A 21,969-nucleotide genomic window follows, 5' to 3' on the forward strand; every position below is an offset into this window, starting at 1 on the left:
GAGAGAGGATGAGAGAGAGGGAGAGAGAGAGGGGGAGAGAGAGAGGGAGAAAGAGAAAGGAAGAGAGAGGGAGAGAGAGGAAGAGGGAGAGAGAGAGGAAGAGGGAGAGAGAGAGGAAGAGAGAGAGGGGGAGAGAGAGAGGGAGGAAGAAAGAGGAAGAGAGAGGGAGAGGGAGAGAGAGAGAGGAAGAGAGAGGAAGAGGGAGAGAGAGAGGGAGAAAGAGAGAGGGAGAGAGAGGGGGAAAGAGAGAGGGAGAGGGAGAGGAAGAGAGAGAGGGGGAGAGAGAGGGAGGAAGAGAGAGAGAGGGGGGACGGAGAGAGAGGAAGAGGGAGAAAGAGAGAGGATGAGAGAGAGGGAGAGAGAGAGGGGGGAGAGAGAGAGGGGGAGAGAGAGAGAGGGAGAAAGAGAGAGGGAGTGAGAGAGGAAGAGAGAGAGGGGGAGAGAAGGGGGAAGAAAGCGGAAGAGAGAGGGAGAGAGAGAGGAAGAGAGAGGGAGGAAGAGAGAGGGAGGAAGAGAGGGACAGAGGGGGAGAGAGAGAGGGAGAAAGAGAGAGGGGAGGGAGAGAGAGTGGGGGAGAGAGGGAGAAAGAGAGGGGGAGAGAGATAGGAAGAGAGGGGGAGAGAGATAGGAAGAGAGAGAGGGGAGAGAGAGAGGGGGAGAGAGGAAGAGAGAGAGGGAGAGAGAGAGGGGGGGAGAGAGGGAGAGAGAGGGGGAGAGAGAGGGAGAAAGAGAGGAAGAGAGAGCGGGAGAGAGAGAGGAGGGAGGAGGGGGTGTGAGAGGGGGAAGGGGTGAGGGAGAGAAGTGACGTGCTGTTTCATTGTCCATATTCAAATATTGTGTCTATTCATATATCCACCAATGTGAAAGATATTGTCGTTACTTAATACAAAGATATGCTCGATTTTTTTGCCCTACAAATGAAATGCATATTGAAAATTTATAGGCAGTGTAAAACTTATAAGCATTCTTTAGAAAAATACACTTTATTTCAGTAATTATCTTATTTGGTTTTCAAGGATTAAATTCTTGAAATGTCTTTTGAATATATCTGCTCAATTAATTAAATTAATATGTGAATGTTTTCAGTCTTTATAATGCATAACCTGAGAACCATTCATTACAATTCATTTTATCATCTAACAACATCTGAAGCCTTGCTATCATAAATACTGAACCTTAAATCAAGGTTTTCATTCAAATTATCACGTAATACTAATCATGAAGGAATCCAATAAAAATTACGTATGTGCATAGATTTTTCACCGACTTATAAATATCTGTCTTCATACTTCTGTTTTTTTTTTTTAAATTACCACACAAAATATGACGAAAAAATGTCCAATTTCAGTGTTTTCAAGAGCAACACATAGCTTTCTTTAATCTTACTCAACATGGATTCACACAGATACAGTACTCCTGTTGACAACTAATAAACAACATATATGTATAAAAAAATAATGACAGTCAATATTTGCTTGCAAAAGCTGCTATTACTAAATAAATTTTCTTGAATAGTAAAATATATTCACTCCAACCATTTTACTTTAAGTTCAGACAGGACTAGTTTCCCAACGAAACAGCATGAGGAACACATCATTCCCTCCAACTTCTGCTCCGTGCTTTCATCACATTGATGTTTATGTGGCAATTACGATAAAATGACAAAATTACATTCTTTTTCAGAATCTTGGGTAAAAAGATTCTGGAATGATGTTCTGATGCTTGAAACAGCCCTGATTCCAGATGATTTCAATTCACAGATAAGCATCTGAATTTGTTCACTACATTTATCTGCTGTATCAATCATAATTACTGCAATTATTAATGTGCGTTTAGAGATATTCAGGCTAACTTAGATGTAAATGGACGGTGTCAAATCCATGATATGGGTGTACATGATTATCGTGGTCAATAAATGATTTGTTAAACAGGAAACACAATAAAACAGTGGCGGCTCCTGCATATTTCTTAAGAGGAGGAAAGAAATTAAAAGAGCAAAATGACACCTTCTTGAGAGAAACAAGCTAAAAATTAGCCTACATGCATACATGTAAGACCAGGTGGTGTTAGGGTTGGCCTTCCTTTTGTATAGCAATAATCTGTTCTTGTAAACTGAGTTTCCTAAATTGTCCAAAATATGTTTTCACTTCCATTCATTGTTGGATAATTGCACAAATTAACAATTACAAGGAAATTCACAACCTCGCAGCATTTTTAGCACACACTACAGCATCACACGTGTTGGAAGAGACCAGCTACTAACTCGTAACTGAAACCGTTTTACGGAAATGGAAATGGGAATGGGAAATAATCTGAGGAAAGCGAGAACACTGCACCCACCCACGTGGTCTGTGTTGCCACATGTACATTTTACAAGTTCAGTATCACATACTTTTGAAGAATGTCAGTTCTTGTAAAGTCATACTACCATTATTGTTCAAAGCTGCTGATGGCCGATTAATTTTTTTATATTAAAAATATTGTAGTTTGCAGTACCTCCAATTTCGAATATATTTGTACAAAACTGACAACTTGGCTGTTGTCCTGTCTAGTAGACAATGAATGGAAGTGAATTTCAGAGGCCAAAAAGATCTGTTATACTAACTTAGAACTACTTCCTCTTTGTTTTATATAAATCCAACTTCAACTTTTCAGATATCCAGATATCCAAACCATGAATATAGCTTATATAAAGTGCAATGAATATAGGTTTTTATTTGTAATTTAAAAAAAAGTTTATATGGTGTCTTTCATAGCTTTGCATTAAAACTGTTTTTATTGTGTCTCCTCCTAGATGACATGTTATAGTCTGGTTGAATGCAGCATCGTTAGATGGCAGCGGTAGCGAGCTTGCTGCAAGACCAGTCGGTTTCTATTTCCCGCCCATGCGCTGATTCAGAGGAGGATCTCCTCCCTATCCGTTCATTTACTTGCTTTAAAACTCTGCTTCTTTCTCTGGTCGCTAGCGCGCTGTTGTCTATGTGTGTTAACTGCAGTAAAGGAGGAATGGATTGACTTTCCTCCACACAAACAATCTCGCATCCTTCTCACAGTTTTCTAGCAGCACATGACTGCGCGTGGTTTAAAACTCAATCAACCGAGGTTTTCTTATAGCTGTGAACTTAAAAATTATCGAATCTTCCTCGAATTTCAAGGCATATACTAGTGTTGGATAAAAAGTAATGGCAACAGTTCGATATTTCTGACATGGCTTTATTCACAGGGGTACCTTCTATATAGTCGCCCCCCTTATTTATTGCCTTTTGCCAAATATTTGGAAGGCGTCGTACACCATCAGCATGTCCATCTTTGTTGATGTTCCGTATTGGCCGCCCTAAAGCACGGATAAGTTCACCTCTGGTATTGTACCGGGTCCCTCGCAGTGGTTCTTTCACTTTGGTGAAACGATCGTAATCGCATGGATCATATCGGGTGAGTACGGTGGATGTTCCAGTAGTCCGCGTTTTCCGTCTGCCTTGGAGGTACAGCGTGGTGCAGTATTACCCCATCAATGTCATACGCCACAATGAACATCACTTTCACAGCACTTTGTGTAGGGTGCACTTTCTTTGGACAAGAAGAACTTGGATGCTTCCATTCATTTGATTGACGTTTCAAGTTTGGTTGGTTCGTATGAGTGAGCCCAGGTTTCGTCCATAGCGACGATTCGTCCAAGAAAGTCGTCATCTTTCCTTTGGTACCGGTCCAACAAGGCCTGTGCGACTGAACAGCGGTGTCACTGCTTGTTAAACCCTGGTAACCCAGAATGTCTTGCAGAATGTGGAGCACAGTTTTGTGGCATACTCAGACTTCCGCTGTTAACTCACGCGCAGTCCATCGGCGATCAGTATCCAACAGGGAAGCAAGGATTTGAACTGTGTTGTCCTCCACCTGTATGGAGGTTGACCTGAACGGCACCCTTGCCTTCCCGGAACGCTTTAACCCATCGTGCCACTGTGCGATATGGCAACGCTGCTTCGGCATATGCTTCATGTAATCCCTGAAAACATTCTTGTGCACTACGACCTCGTGTCACTTCAATTTGGACCCAGGAACGTTACTCTAGTTCTGTAAACGTAGTCTTAGGGTGCTCGCACTATCCCTATGACAGTCAACGTTCTACACACTGCAGTAGATTGACAGAGTACTGTCGCTGCTGGCTGCACTAACTCATCTAACAGTCCTTGTTCATGTCCACACAGCTGGCAGCTCTCGAACGCACCATCGTCATGTGACAGCAGTGTTGCCATTACTTTTTATCCAACCTATGTATTTCATTTGGTATTTACTTTCAAAAGAAGAAAAATGTGAGGACGTTCCTCCCTTCCCTCCCCGAGGAACCGCCACTGCAATAAAATATTCTGAAATACATCTATTATTGTTCTCTTTAAAATAAAATGTGGCATTAAACATAATGATGCTAAACACCGATTAAAAGCTATGGATTGCTGCATTTAGTGAAGTGTGATATTACAATGGCTTTGGGTGAATATACTTTTTAAATGCAGGAACATGTAACATGTGATAAAATGTACCTCACTCTTAATTTGATTCATTACTTCATCACTTTCAATATACTATTTTGTACTATGTAATTAATTTATAACTATTTGTAAAATATAAAAAAAGAATTATTTGATTTCAAGTACATTAGTTTATGGAATAGATTTATTCTTAGAATTAGGGATACAACTTAACTGACATATTTATGTGATATCCGTATGTACAATACTAACATCTTCACGATTCTTTTTAAAATCTTGAAATGTTCAAACTGCAAGACAGAGATAATTACACCAAAGGGAGATGATTATCTTCCATGGTCATCATATGCATACACACCTTTATTTTCAGCAATTAGTCAAGTATTGTCCTGCTGAAACAATTATATCAGATGATGGTAATTTGTAAATGATACTGCATAGAAAAAATGCCTAAAGTTTAACACCTGGCTTGAAAATACAAGTTACGATGTATCTAATTACTTATATATGACCTCATATCTCTAAAGTAATGCATATACAGAGTGTTCGTAATTTTCGTAAATGATTTTTCCAATTTGAATGAATATTTTATACTTCAGCACTACTTACAAAATACATTTCAAGTAAAACAAGTTTTACTGATATGTGCACAGTCATTATCAAGTAGGAGAAGGAGAGGGAATCACTTAAGATGGATAATGCCATAAATTTCAATTTTATGGTTAGAATGATGTCGCTAGTTCCGATCTGGCACTAAAGACAATAATTAACACTGCGTTGCTGTACACCAGCGGTCATCAGCACAGAGCACCCTGGGGCTAGCGTCTCTTGCCCGCGGAGAACACACTGCACCATGGTGCACTCGTAGCTGCTAGCGGGTATGCTCTCTACTTCTTCCTGCTGCACGACGGGGCACACGGGATGGCTCCGCTTACCCTTTACCCATTTCAGTGACTATTGACGACCACTGCTGTACACGATCTTAGTTTCCTTGTGAAGACATCAAGGAATAGTTTGTGTTTTACGTACTTTGCTCATTCCGATAGTGTACTTAATGCAAGGTAAGAATCATTTATACACGTTCATCTATTATTATTTATATCAGATATATATAAAGTTATATCCTTTTATCATTTTGAAGAGGTCTAAGGAAGATTAGTTACGTGGTTTTGTGTTATAGGTAGGTCATTTGTTTCAGTATAGGTTGGGTAATCAGAATGACTAAAAAAACTAAGTGAAATTGACCATATGTTTATAAGAACTTTGCTTGTTTTCAGGTCCTCTATCAATTTCTTAGAGATTTCTCACATGTTTTGATTAACCCTGTATATGTATTTATTTATTACTCGTATATTTCATTACACTTGCATACCATTACCTTATAGTACAGGTAATACCACGGATGAATGGATGATATATTGTAAAATATGCTTCTGTACAGCAAATGTAACATCCTGTGATCATCTACTAAATTACAAAGCAAAATAAACCCAATGGACAACTTGAGGAGAAGCTAAAGTCGCAGTTCCTCAACAAAACACCACAGAAAGAAATGCATTGCATCATATAATGGTCTTGGGGGCCATTCCATAGGATCTTCACATCTGTCCCAATGTTGGGAATTTTGTTCTGGTAATATTATTCAGTTGGTAGTCATCTGTGCACAGCCCATAAAAAAACATGTTTTGTATGACTGTGGAGAATTTAATGGTTATCTCAAACCACACCAGGTACAGAAGTTATAAAAACTGAAATCCACAAATTGAAATAACGTAATGTCTTTGGTAATTCTTTGGAAAAATTGGCTGATAATGAAATGATTATGCATGAATCGATACAATTTAAGAATTTACTCTTGGTGTCCAAAAGGAACGTGAATAATGACAATGTACATCAACAAAACTTGAGTTATTATTTCACTTTATGTCTGTAATAATATTATTCAAATTGGAAAAATCACTTACAGACACAATGTACTATGCCGAGATATTAATAAATAATACGATGCACTGAGGTTGAGGAATATAACAGTAAACTGACACATATCATAATATAAAACATCTATGATATGAAGATACACACATTCCTTCTTGACTAATAATGCTAACAGGAACTCATTAAAGTCTTTGACTATAGGGTGATTCGCAAAGTTATATCAGCTCTTAATGGAGCTTTTCTTGAGGTCTTATTAAGCAAAGAAATTAATAGAAACATGGGTCTGATTTTGAATTAATGTATAATTATTTTTTTTTCAAGTAGTAAATCATTGTGAGCCGGACTTTGTAACTCATCTAAGCTTGTGCATACATTACTTTTACAGTCATTGTATATTCTTATAAGTTATATTTATTTTTAGATATATTTTCCGTCACAATAAATTAGCAATGCTTTAATGTAATGGTCAGCATTTCTTGACTAGCGAGTCAACCCCTTAATACACAAGCAGGGTGGAGGGGTAAGGCATGATCTCCCTTCCCTTGTCCATTAAAAGTTAAGCACTTTGGGTATCCTCCCCTCTCCTGCCTTCCCCTTTGCTGTGTATTGCAGGATGTATTTTATATGATGTAATCTTGCCGACAGTGCTTTAATGTGCATTTTAAACATTATACGAACATTTCTGCTCGCCTGATGATGTTCTTTATGTGAGGAAAAACGTTCATCTAAATTTTAAAAAGAACATTTAAGCATTGGTAAGTTAGTATGACGAAAAATATATCTAAAAATATTTGACTGCCTCCGTGGTCTGCTGGTTAGCATGCTGGCTTACAGATCAGGAGGTCCCGGGCTCGACTCTCGGTGAATTTTTCTTGAAGAAGAAAAATTCCCTGGGTGTCTAGAGTCTGGAAATTTGTATGAATGTGAGTGTGATTGTGAGTGTGCCGGGTTAATATTAATTAACCAATCATCACAAATATAAAAATACATCAGGACTGTCGCTGGGCAGTAACCTGAACACACGTTTCAGCGTCACATTGTTGACAAGTAACTCTATCTGTTAGCACAACTATAAAGCATCTAATACATGCTATAGAGTTACCAACAACAGAAAAAAAAAATGAATATACAAATAATGCATTCATTTTTAATAACAATGAAGATTATTTTTTAAGGTTATTTTTAGTCAATTATTTAACGATGCTGTATCAACTATTAGGTTATTTAGCATCGATAAAATTGGTGATAGTATTTGGCAAGAGGATTTGCCATTCGTCTCGGAAAAAACCCAACCAGGTAATCAGCTCAAGCAGGAATCGAACCCATGCCCAAGCACAGTCATGGGTCAATAAGCAAACGCACCTATTGACTGAGTTATGACGGGTGGCTCTGAAGGTTATCTAGACGTCCAATTGTCAGATCACTGAAGCAGGAAATGAACTTTCAACATTATTTTTTGCAGAGAAAACAAACTTCATCAAATACAAACAGTACTGATAATTATTTTATGATCAAGGCAATAAAACAATAACAGCTCTTTTTAAATATTGAACTACTTGTACAACTTGAAAAATGTTGTTGTTGTTTTCTAATGCCAGGCATTTGACAATAAAGTCATTTGACCTCTTGCACTCCAATATTTTTCAAAGATATTATCATGACCAGCCACTGAAGCACAGATTTTGAGGTGTTCTGAATCCATTTCTTGGTTTGAGTTGCACAATAGGCAGTTAGGGGACTGATATATTCCAATTCTATGCAGGTGTTTGGCCAAACAATCATGGCCTGTTGCCAATCTAAATGCAGCTACAAACGATTTTCGTGGTAAATCGGGAATTAACTGTGGATTATGATGCAGAGAGTTCCATTTTTTCCCTTGGGATTGAGTTATCAAATTTTGTTTGTTGAAGTCTAAGTATGTAGATTTTATAAATCTTTTCACAGAGTAATACGTAGATTTAGTAACAGGTCTGTAAGTAGCAATAGCTGCCCTTCTTTGCTAAAGCATCCGCATTCTCGTTTCCCAGGATTCCACAATGGGATGGTATCCATTGGAATACAATTCTTTTATTGAGTGATATTAATTGAGAGAGCATTTTAGTTATTTCTGCTGTTTGAGATGAAGGTGTGTGTTTAGAGACGATTGATAGAATAGCTGCTTTGGAGTCTGACAATATAACTGCATTCTTAAATTTATTGATGTGGCATAGAAGATTCCTGAGACTTTCACTTATTGCAATGATTTCACCATCAAAACTTGTTGTTCCATACCCAAGAGATCTATAAAGTGAGAAGAGACAGCACGTAACACCTGCACTGGCACCTTGTTCTCTGGAGATCAAGGATCCATCGGTGTATAAATGAAGCCAGTTTTGTGGAGGGTACCTAATATTAATTGTCTCTAAAGACAATTGTTTCAGTATTTCAGTGTTTACTTCTGATTTCAGTATTTCTTCTGTTAAATTTAGATTATATTCTATATTTAACAGAGTTAAAGGGTTTTGTTTCAATATTTGGTAGTGTATGCACATACTTGGAATGTCAATAAAATATTATTTTTGGATGTTTCGTTCTGACATTTTGTATTTTTCTTTTACAGGTAACACAAATAACAGACTTAAAGAATTTGAACTGTTAGACCACCATAACTATTGAGAACTGAACCATATGCACATGAATTTATTTTACTCAACCTCAAGAAAAGATCTGAAGTGCAGTATAACTTCACAGTGTAAATTTAAAATTGATACAGCTTAACTAATGTCTTTGCAGAATTTAACAGGTTTTTACAATATCTCTGTCAATATCACCTTATTTTTAAAAAGTCCTACAAAGAGTAGAGGTATTCAACATACCAGAATGAAGACTCAATGGCAGGGATGTCAAGTTACCAGCATTCATAACCTCAACATTAGAGGGAAATGATTACAACCAGAAACTTTGGTCTCAGGAAAGGTCCCGAGGCTCTTTATGTTGAAGGCTTAATGTGCCTCATAGTAGCCCTCGTAGTTAAGCAAAGAGGAAAAAACTTTATCTCTGTCGAGGATCAAATGTTGAGATTTGCAGACTGTAGTCAGACACACTACTGACTGCACTAACTTACACCCATAAAATGTAATATTATTTTCGAAATAATCATTCCTGAAATTTGATTCTTGAAGTCCTGAATAAATGCAACAGCGAATGATTTTTAGTTTTACAAAAATGATCAATACATTCCCTACCTTTCTTGCTAACATTTCTTGCTTTCGCTACCTTTCTGCCTTCTCTTGTAACGTGGATAATTCTGCAATCAATTTCCATGATAATGCTCTCTTGCTGATGTAGTGTTATTCAGGCTTGCCCAGACTACTTGCGTTTTGGTCTTAAATGTTGGCAACATCTCAGTGGCACACAGTAGAGTTTGCGAGGATAATCGAAGAAAACAATACTGTCAAATAAGAGAATTTAATTAGATTTTCCTGAAAAGAAATACATTTTTCAAACTTTAGTCTACAAAAATGGCTTTCAATCTAAACTTACCGAAAAAAAAAAAAAAGATCGCTTTAAAATGCCTTGGAATTTTAAGTCTAAACAAAATTTAGGTGTTCGACAAGTTTGTAGTCTATCCCCATTACTATTTACTATATATATATAGGATCACATGAAACTGGAAAAGAACAAAACATGGTAATTTTAACATCAATAGAAATTTAAAGTTAGATATATTACCGTTTGCAAATGATGTAATATTATTAGCAGATTCTGAAGATGGGCTCCAATGTTCTGTTTACCAATTACAACTCATTTCTGAGGAATACGGGATGGAAATTTCAGTTAATAAAACTAAAGTAATGAGATTCATTGGAAAATATCATCTCCGCAGCAAAATTTGCCTTTATAATAAACTTGTAGAAAAAGTCTCACATTTTAAATATTTGGGTTATCATTTGAGCTATGAAAGAAACAAAAAAGAAGATATTTCTACAAAACTGAATTACTTTAACTATGCAATGATTACCATTAATAACATTTTCAAACCTTGTCTTGTCCAAAAAACATAGAAGAATTAAAGCCTATAAAACAATGGCGAGACCTGTTCTCGTGTATGGAAGTGAAGCCTGGACCATACGTAAATGTGATGAACACCGAATCACTGCCAATCAAATGAAGTTTTTAAGAAGAACTGCTGGCTATACTAGATTAGAGAAGAAGAAAAATTTGGATATTTTGAAAGAATTAAATACTGACCCAATTTTAGAGAAAATTCATAATTATAGACAGAAATGAAAATCTCAAATATTCAGAATGCCTAGGGCAAGGATACCATGCCAGGCACTAAATTACCGCCCTTTAGGAACAAGATCTTTGGGCTGTCCGCTGAAACGATGGAGTGAGACCGTAACAGGCCATCAGGCTTAATACGTGATAGGAGGAAGAAGAAGAACAAAATTTTAAATATAGTCCCGTCGCTCTAATTTCCGGCAGCCAATCACATTGCAGATTGGTTACATTTAAACATGTGCGTCTTGTGATTCGCTGATGAAGATGTTAAGCATTTCCTAAGGCTGGATAAATACTTAACATAATCGCCCTCCATTTTGGCTCTTTCGTTGGCGTTCGCAGAAAGCACACGAGGACATTATTTGCTGAATTACAGTGCGTTTGATTTATTATCATAGGAGCTACGACATGATAATGTTTAACGGTGTGGCAAATAGATCCCTCGTCTGGTAGCTCAGCAACGAAAGAACAAAAATGGCGAACGATACTACCTACCTAGACTTTATAGAGCCTTGACTTCCTAAGATGTACACAAGGAGGAGGAGTCACGCCGGGAATAACAGCGTCGCGACTATAGAATAATACATGTTTATCACTAGAAAGTATGATTTATTGTTTTATTGGATGCAGATTGAATGTATTATCTCTTTTCTTCATTTTCTTATCCAATGATACAGCTTTTCACGAAGGGATCTGTTTCTGCATAGAACACCTGTGCCAGACCATTGTAAATGTCAGATATTTCACTGTTTTACCACCACTGCTGCCACCACCACCAAGCAGAGGAACAGAATTTTGAAGTAATATATCGGAACCTCTTACCAGATACAGATAAGATTTATTAATATACAATGTACTTACTATCTGGAGATAGATTTTGTGTCGTAGGAATGGCTCATTCTGTGTTCAGTGTGAATTGCTACTGTTAAGTGAGTACCTAATCTTTCAGCTAATGTCAGTGAGGAAGTAAGTAAACATGCACATTGTGAAATGAACGATTTTTACAGAATACTTTCGTGAAGCATGCATTGTGAAAATGCTAAAAAAAAAAAAAGAAGAAAAAGAGAAATGAGAACAATAAAAGATATGTGAACTCTAGTATATCAAGTATATACATGACTCACAAGTTTGTAGCATGAAAACTTACGGTTATTTCATGCAGGACAACGCAACTGCAAGCACTTCAAATTTCTCCATGAACGAGATTAGGAGCATTCCATGATTACTCGAGGACTGTTGCTGCCTGAATTCCCAAATCTTTGCGATTTCTATTTATGGGAGAAATTAAAAGATAGAATTTATGTGAATAATCTCTGAATGCCAGGTGAACAGACAGACAATATTCATGTTGAAATTTCTGACATCACGAGGTAAGAACTCTTGTTGTGTATCCGAAAAGGAGTTGTTACTTACAGATTCTACTTTAAGATAAGATAAATCAGAGTATGGCCAGCTAGTGGTTTATTGGTCAAAGATGTGCTCCTTTAAAACATCAAGCCATATGCACAATCATGTAAAAGGCTACACTGTATGTGTTAAATTTTTTCATCAGAAAATATGTGGATTGTAATTCTTTGGATAGGTTTTCGTATATTGTTATGAAATGCTGAAAAGAAAAGTAAATCTACTGTTCATAATCCTAGCAACGTATTCTGTCCATTTTTCCCACTTGATGTAAACTATGGATTTCTTTATCTATTGTTCTAAATATTACAAGAAAACTATTTCTTTGCAATTCCAGTTTACCTTTCATCTTCGATGCACTCTGACTGTCATACAGTCACCTGAACGTTTTGTACCATATTGCTCCAATCTACTTTGGATGGTACAAAGTAAAATGCTGGTGAAATTTTTGAACCACATGGGCATTGGCAACCTGAAAACAAACACAAGTATAAATAAGGTTGGTATCCTGCACTTAGAAAGTTAAAAAAAAAAAAAAAATCAGAACTATATTGCAGGAACAGCTAAAGGTTCAATTTGAAAAAAAATTGAAAATTTGTTGAAAGCAATATTAATTCAATTTAACAGCTGGTCAGTGTACCTTGCATAATTTATGTTCAAATATTTTCAGTGTTTTGTTTTACAACCAAATAGCAAAACACCCTCTCACCAACTCTGGCTGATACCATCTTTCTGAATAGTTACTCATGCTGGATCGCGTCACTTCAAACAAGCAATAATAAACATCATAGTATTTTCATTGCTTTATAAAAAGTGTAAAATTATCAAGGTATGGTGCTTTAAACATAATGGTATACTGCACAGCAGCACACTTCTCCTGCTTTGTAAAGGTACGGTCACACATCGCTACTTTTGCTGCGCAACTTTTGTACTGCAGCTGCAAAAGTTGCGTGTCATGTTCACACGTGAACCAAAAGTAGCGCGCTGCACGCTACTTTTCGTGCTGCGCAACCCGAGTGCAGCAAAAGTTGCAACTGGAGGTTGCGAGTCTGTTCACACACAAAGCACTACTTTTGCAGCCGCAGTCATGCTGCAGGTTTCCGTCTCCATGTTGACTTCTTAATATACATTTTGTGGTTATGTTCGCATTATTAAGAAACTCATGCGAAAGCTTCCTTATCTATTATTTGCTTTTCTGTCCTAACTAGTGTTCAGAAATTGGCATTATTTTTACTATGAAGCTTTTAAAAACACCTATATACTTAAATGATAACCAACAGCATATTCACGTAATCAATGTTGGCAACCCTCCTGTTTAAAACTACGCTATGAAAAATTAAAAAAATGAATTATATCGTCAGCAATTATACTCAGACTGTGTTGTACATTTAATAACTGTTACAAATCATTTATTTTCATCACATCTCACATTAAAATATATAAAAACAATAAAAGTATCATTGGCACATTTGGGTGGTAACACTGGTCGCAACCGCAGCAAAAGTTTCAACAAAACCGATATCAAAAATGCTGCGGCTGCAACCCTGAGAACCCTGTTCACACGTCGCTACTTTTAAGTTGCGCGCAGCGTGGAAAAGTAGCGAGCAGCAGCTACTTTTCGGGTTGCACCGTTGTTCACACGTCGCAGTACGAGAGTTGCGCAGTTTTTTGTACTGCAGCGCTGCAAAAGTAGCGACGTGTGACTGTACCTTAAGAAATGCACAAAATATTAAGTGATATTCTGAAAATACATTAACAATCTTAAAAAGTATATACTCTTATTAAACCTAATATTAATTTTAAATATAACCATTGAAACATTACCCATGATCCAGCTGAATGATCCCAGTTTAGATTTGCAGTTTGGACAGTGAAGTTTCCCTTGCAGTGACTGTGTGATGGACGGCATCCAAGCAAGGGGCTCCACAAAAAATGTCTCTGAACACAATACCATTGTTTCTCTATCCCCAGTTGACCATTTTTTATCTGTCCAGGTCTGTTTCTCCTTTGGTACATGTGGTAACACATTTGATGCTGATGCTACAATGCGTCTGAAAGTATATCTTATATTGTACACAATGTCTTCTTGTAATATTCAAGAAATTATTGAACACACTAACAAAGCTATCGATACACATTTTCGGCATGAAAACTGACAGTAATAAGATTTCAAATCATGAATGAAACTCGCTATTGGCTAACCCAATGTTGGCTAGAGTGGAACCAGTCAGAGTTCATTCTTGATGAAAGAAAAAAAATGGCATTATTTTTACGTTATGACGTGATGATATGTTTATGAGAATTGAAATAGTCTTCTTGAAGAAAGGTTCGACAGTTTGGTTGTAGCTTTAAATAGTTTTGTGTAATTTTAAACTTATATATAGTCCGAATCAGCTTACTTAATACCCTAAGGGTGAAACCTAACCATTTGGCCACTATTACTAAATATGTTAATGGATTATAGTGATTTTCTAGCTCTCAGGTTGAATTTTCTTTTACCAACTTCGTTTCGTATTTCGGGTACTGACAAATACTACAACTGGCAGTTATTTTCTAAATGTTATGTTGGCAGCAATGATTTCGGTTTACAGTAAAGCAAACTGATGCAGACACAAGTAAATACATTTTTAGGTTAGATCTCATGAATTGTAAACTCTTTACTGAAAGCAGTAAATTTCATGTTGCGTGATAAAATAAATTGTAATATTACATCATACTAATCCTAATTACCAACATAATATGCGAGAAGACCAAGAGGAAAATATAATATTTCATAAATAAATTATTGAACCATTTAGGAAACACCTTGCAACACAAAGATATGTGGTAAATAAGCAAAACATTGTGTACCAGTGCGCTCCGCTGTACCCGTTAGAAATAAATATAAAGTAATTACATAATTAAAATAGGACGTTTGATCCAGGGAACATTCGTGTTTGATAGAAGGATAAATCGTTTAATATGTTACTTAATTTAAATTGCATCCAAATAATTAAAATGCGATCATTTTGGTCCAGAGACACTCATTGGTGCAATGACAATTCCTTTAACATGTTTCTTAATTTTTATTACATGCAACCATACTTTAATGAAGACTGACATATCATTTAGATTTAATGTGTATATTTTATTTTACTTGTTATAGGTTTCCATTGAATTATGGTAATAACTTAATTTTAACCCTTGTTTTCTACGTATTGAGTAAATGGCGTTTGGCCCACTATGGTTCTGAACCATTCAAATAACTTAAATTATATTATTTAATATTACATATTATATTATATTATATTATATTATATTATATTATATTATATTATATTATATTATATTATATTATATTATATTATATTATATTATATTATATTATATTATATTATATTATATTATATTATATTATATTATATTATATTATATTATATTATATTATATTATATTATATTATATTATATTATATTATATTATATTATATTATATTATATTATATTATATTATATTATATTATATTATATTATATTATATTATATTATATTATATTATATTATATTATATTATATTATATTATATTATATTATATTATATTATATTATATTATATTATATTATATTATATTATATTATATTATATTATATTATATTATATTATATTATATTATATTATATTATATTATATTATATTATATTATATTATATTATATTATATTATATTATATTATATTATATTATATTATATTATATTATATTATATTATATTATATCAGAAGTTACTGTAATAACATTATAGTATTATGTCCATCTAGAGAAACTACACTTTCCATATACAAATCGGTTAATTTAGCTTCCGATATTACTTCATACAAACACAGAAACATTCTCTGTAGGCTATCTTTCATAGCTTTCGATTGTTGCTGTCCAAGGCCCCTTATAGACGAAGTCATTTGTTTTTTATTTCATTATACGGCCTTAGACGGCAGTTATTTTAATTTTAAAACTAATTTATCTCATTAAATATCAGTCCTATCAAAATTTTTCAAGGAATAAAACTTATCGCAAATTATTTCTAAAGAAACTTTTGTTATGTAACATTTTTCACAAAAATCAATAATACGGGAGATATTTCGATTTATTTAATTCAGGCCCACTTATAACACCGCTTTTAAATAATGTATTTTGAATGCCATATAGCCTATAATCTAAGTTACAACGAACATAATTTATATTCCAATTTTCATCGAAATCCGTTCATTCATTATCGCGTGAAAAGATAACAAACATACAGACAGACAGACAGACAAAAATTAAAAAAAAAGCGATTTTGTTTCAGGGTGGTTAAATATATGTTAGGACCAATTATTTTTGGAATATCGAAAATTACCACAAAAATTTCGGCTACAGATTTATTATTAGTATAGATTATTATTATTATTATTATTATTATTATTTCAGTACTTAGCATTGTGATTTTGGTGATATCTGGTATTATAGTCGCGATGCTGTTATTCCCGGCGTGACTCCTCCTCTTTGCTTACGTCTTAGGAAGTGAAGGCTCTATAAAGTATAGACAGGTAGTATCGTTCGCCATTTTTGTTCTTTTGTTGCCGAGCTACCATACGAGGAATCTATTTGCCACAACGTTAAACATTATCATGTCGTAGCTCCTATGATAATAAATCAAACGCACTGTAATTCAGCAAATAATTGAGCGGCAAATAAAGTCTTCGTGTGCTTTCTGCGAACGCCAACAAAAGAGCCAAAATAACGGGCGATTATATTAAGTATTTATCCAGCCTTAAGAAATGAATAACGTCTTCCTCAGCGAATCACAAGACGCACATGTTTAAATGTAGCCAACCTGCAACGCGATTGGCTGCCGGAAATTAGAGTGACGGGACTAGAGTTGGCAACACTGAAGAGACGGCCAAATTAACCTTTTAGGAACTACTCTTACGTGACCCTCACTATACCGAATAACTTATAGATATACTAGTATATGATAATATTTCAATTTCAACTGTGAAAAGAACCAGTTGTGTATGAACAGCAACCAGCATAGTAACAAACATGGGAGCCAGCAGCATACACATCATAGCACCAAGCTTGCTGGCCAGCTAGGAAGCAAGCACCGTGGAAACCGGGGCTAAGAAATTTTAATCAATCAAATCTGAAATAATTGATTAAATGGCGATCTTACTCGTGTTAATTATGTAAGCAAGTGCGGCTTACAGCTGTTTCGGTGCTTCTTCACACCATCCTCAGAGCCTACTAGATCTCGGCGCTATCTCAACTTCGCTGCCTGTTGTGTGGGTGTGTTCGTGTGATGAAGAGTTGTGTCAAATAGTGTGTGTTTTAGTGTGTCTGTATATTTCATATTGTTCTAGTGTGTTGAGTTTTTGGTTTTTGGGTTGTATGTGTAGGATTTCCATGTCTGTATTTATGTTATTGTAGCATTAGTTATGTGTTCGGCATATGTAGATGTATTGTGTCCTCTGGTTATTGCTTTAATGTATTCTTTGAATCGAGTTTGGAAAGATCTGCCTGTCTGTCCAATGGTAGAAACTGTCGCAACTATTGCATGTGAGTTTGTATATGCCTGTGTGGTTGTATTTATTTGTTTGTGTGTTGACATATCTTTGTAGTGTGTTTTCTGTTCTGTATGCTATGTTGTATTTCTGTTTTCTAAATGAGGATGCGATCTTGTGTGTGTTTTTGTTTTCGTATGTTAGTGTGATGTATTTCTTGTGTTTGTGTTGTGTTTTGTGTGTTTTTGTTTTGTCTTCCTTATGACGTTGTCTATTATGTTTGGGTTGTAACCATTTTCTTGTGCTATGTATTTGATTGTGTTCACTTCTTCATTGTAGTGTTGTTGGCTCATGGGTATGTTGAGTAATCTGTGTACCATTGTCCTGAATGCAGCATGTTTGTGTTGTGTTGAGTAAGATCGCCACGTAATCAATTATTTATATTCAAGTGTTAAAAGTAGTGTACGAAAGATTCAACATGGGCAAATCTGAAAGTGTTCTCAATCACCCAATTCTACCTTCCTGCCACCAACACATCTTCGTGGCATCTACAGTACATGACGATCTTATCTGTATCAGCAACCCACAGTAAATAAGCAGCATTGGCAATGAAAAATTAGTTATTTTTTTAACATACTCTATGTAACAAAATCTTACCTGCATTTTCGGCAACGATATACCAAAGGCTCTGGCTTGACTGTAATAAGCGATGGATCAGATTTGACCACGTCCATACAACTCTGTGGCAAAATTTTTGCTGAAACAGAAAAGAGCAGAAAAGAGGGAAAATTCGACAATGTACTACAGTGCTTGCATTTAAACTACTTATGAATATTCTAAAAAATAATGCAATGTACCTTTCTTAACTTGGTCAGCTGCAATTTGTAACCTGTACATGCGAAACTGTACATTTGATTTATCCACTTGCCAACTCATAACCTCATAAAGACGTAACTGCGATAAAAATCCAGGGTTCGGACCCACAAACCTACGTTTAGATTTTACTCTGCAACAAAAGAAAACTTACTATTATATTTAACAGAATTTGTTCATAAAATGTTAGGTAAGGAGGAAAAAAACTAACTTAAATTAGATTTCTAATTAGTATCTTCCAATTGTACTTGACTGGTGACTCTAACAATCCTCTTGAGACATGTGCATAAGTGTTGTCATGAAAAAAAGAGAATCTCTCTCTGTAGTGTCATGTAATTTGAAGAGCAATTTTGCACAGAATTAGAGCAATAACGAGGTGTCAACAAACACTCGACCTATGGTAGGAGATTAACACATAAAGAATCCTCCTCGATTGATCAACATCATGTAATCTTACCTTCCTTTCATATAAAATTAGGTCTTTTAAAACCTTGATAAAAAGTTTCGATAAAGATGGTCACGGATTTCAGTGTTTGAAGGAGGTATTTCCAAAAGATAGTGACACAAAAGTAAAAGAAGAGGTTTATGTGGGTTTCTTCCAAAGCAGTAACATTTGCTTTTCTTGGAAACACAAAAGTTCCCAACTATCTTGAACTAGTGAACGATCTCATAGAAAGCTAAAATAAATAAATTGTTAACTGCCTCTCATTGGAGGTAGCCCAGAAGGACTCAGTATACTCTCCTACATGAATTTTACAATATTAAATGTTTACATAAATTTGTTGACAGAAAATTAAAATAAACATATATGAATTATAAAGTGAAGAAAGAGAAATTAAACAGAGTGAATATGGTGACTCAGAATTTGGCAAGAGTGTTTCAAAACTGAAGTTATGTCAGCAGTAAGTATCAGTGGTCTTTCAAAAGTCTTTCTGAAGCTTTCAAAGAACTTGGGAATCACACCACGAGCTCCAATAAGAAGATTAATCACCTCACTGTTTTCAAGCTGGTATTTTGCTTTGAAGTAATCAACTGTTGGCAGATAAATCGCGGGTGCTCGTGTAAAGGGGGTTAAGTTGATTTGGCTAAACTGGAGTAAGTACAGATTTGAACTATCCACAATTACTTTTCTCTTGTGTTAAAGGGGTTAAGTCATTCTTCCATCTATGATCCAGTTACAATGCTCCATAGTTTGTGACAAAGGGGTTTTGTTCAGTACCGAAGGAGAGAAGTTTACATACCTTGCAATTTGACTTAACCCCCTTTACACGAGCACCTGCGAAATGTTGATCTTTTCTTGACTGACATCCTCCGGCTGGCTACTCCCCGTTCCAATCCTTATGGTAGGATCAATTATATAACCTTTCTTGGTAGTCTGGGAATACGCTATGATGTCAATATGTCTAGAGGAGCCATTAGTAGCAAGGCAAAAAACTTCCTCTTCTACTGTCCAAGACTTTTTTTTCAAAGCAGTTGCAATTAAGGATCGAACATGATGGTGTCTGGTATTTCGGAGGAGTAAACCTCTGTTACACTGACCTTGGACGTGGGCAAGGGTTTCAGTCTCCGGGCAGCCATGTCTGCACTGGGATCCGTCCAAAGAGCGACCAGGTACTCCTCTAACTGCTGCTAAATTGGCATTCATTTTAAGGCAGGTTACCCATTCAGATGTAGATAGTCCAGACTTATTAAAAATCCAGGCGTTGGCTTTAGGTACTTGGCTGTACAATTCTACACCTCTGCCTCTTCCAGGCATTACTTTCCAAGATTCGAATTCTGCATTTCTTAATGCCTCTCTTAATTTCCTAGTCACAGATTTACGAAGTTCAACTGGACAAGGGAGACTTAGATGTTGGCAGGAAGAATTAAGTTCAGACATCAAAGGTCGCATACTATTTACATAAGGATTTTCATTTAATATTAAAGTGATGCAGATGCTGCAGTGTTGCAAGAACGCTTCCCATGATGCTCTGACTAGTCCCAAACCTCTGTATTTTTTGCTTGCATATAACATACTAGTAGGTGTATCAGATGGCAAATTAAGCATTGTTTAACAGAACTACGGATTAACTTGTCAATATCTTCTAAGAATGTTCCTGGTAACTGATGGACAGAAGCCATTTGTAATGGGTAGATCAATTTAGATTTAACATGTCTTTGAAGCTGCATTTCCTGCACTCACAGTTGGACTTTTTTCCCTACAAATTCCGTGGTAAGAATAAACATGAGTATATAGTATATATTGGACTTTTTTTTAGTATATACTCTTGTTAGTAAGAATAAAAACATTTGAGTATCTACTCATTTTTTATTATACACTCATAACATGGAAGCATAGTAGAATATATTCAAGTGTCCATCTTGTACAGAATATATACTCATGCTTGATAAGAATAAAAGCTAGTATATTCTCATATTTATAAGTTCGTTCTCATGTTATTCTGAGTATGGTTTGTAGCAGACTCAATTCTGAATATTTGTTGATTTGTGTTCAGTTTAAAGTTAAATAAAAAAAATGGCAGAATTTATGAACGATGTAGTACCTCATGGAAAAATATAGAAAAAGACGTGAACTCCAGAAGCCTTTAACGCTTCACAAAAGTGAATGTGAAAAAGGTTAAACACGTATTTGTTATTCATAAAAAACATGACCTATAAAAATACGAATGACTATCAAATTATAAGGTTAGATTATATTGTTAAATATAATTAACAGTTACACTTTATTTTGTAAAATTTGAATTGCAAAATGCAATTACTTATATACAGTATATAACTCTCTATAATAAAAAATAGAATTAGCATAACTGGAATTCTAGAAATGGATTGTAATCTCTATCCAACATCCCGTAATGACGATTTCCCAGTATACTATTTTCTTGTTTCCTGTTTATTAACGTCACTTATCTGATTCACTCTCGCTTTCATGTTTATTTATTTATTCATTTACTTATTATTTGTTTATTTAATTTATTTATTTTATTAATTAATTAATTTATTTATTTGTTTACTTATTTATTTACTTATTTGTTTATAAAAAGCAAAACACAAACCACTATAGCATGTGGAAAGCATATTTAAGTCTATAAAAAAAACTGAGCATCACGGTGCAATGTAGTCAAAGAGGATAGGTAACATGAGTACATACTAACTTTTAAACGATCAAGAAGCCTGTAGAGATGAGTATATATTTGCGTTAAGTAGAATGTCTTTATTCTTTTGAATATGAGTATGTTCTAGTGGTTACGAGTAGCCTATATAATCACAGGAAGTGCTCATACTCAAAAGTATAAACCTTGAGAAAGTACTTAAGCTTCATTCTTACTACCCATTTGGGCATTATTAGTGTTGAACTGGGAGAACATCTCCTCCAAGACACTGTTACAATTTTTTCGTATTTTCTATAGCTCGAATTTTCGACAACTCGAAGCATTATCAGTTTCAGTTTCCGAAAACACTTCGAAATATCGAAGTTCGACTGTAGGAATTTTTTCT

General features: G+C 35.2%; 1 protein-coding gene across 3 annotated transcripts in view; it reads right to left on the reverse strand.

The window, feature by feature from the left end:
• Positions 1–730: 730 nt before the first annotated feature.
• MKP-4 (MAPK Phosphatase 4) overlaps positions 731–21,969 on the reverse strand; it is a 28,051-nt gene continuing 6,812 nt past the window's right edge. Inside the window, exons 5-10 of one of the 3 annotated variants that reach the window (XR_011334942.1) lie at positions 18,459–18,607; positions 18,259–18,358; positions 13,911–14,137; positions 12,429–12,558; positions 11,830–11,950; positions 731–9,849 (exon numbers count right to left, since the gene is read on the reverse strand). Coding sequence is in view for 2 of the 3 variants with exons in the window: in XM_069840298.1 (XP_069696399.1) it covers positions 12,455–12,558; positions 13,911–14,137; positions 18,259–18,358; positions 18,459–18,607 (580 nt within the window). In the remaining variant the exon portion in view is untranslated. Of the gene's footprint in view, positions 9,850–9,946; positions 10,069–11,829; positions 11,951–12,428; positions 12,559–13,910; positions 14,138–18,258; positions 18,359–18,458; positions 18,608–21,969 lie in introns of those variants that run through there. The other 2 variants (XM_069840298.1, XM_069840299.1) reach the window with 2 other exon arrangements.

This window comes from Periplaneta americana, chromosome 11 (genome assembly GCF_040183065.1).
Source record: "Periplaneta americana isolate PAMFEO1 chromosome 11, P.americana_PAMFEO1_priV1, whole genome shotgun sequence".
Classification (NCBI taxonomy): domain Eukaryota; kingdom Metazoa; phylum Arthropoda; class Insecta; order Blattodea; family Blattidae; genus Periplaneta; species Periplaneta americana.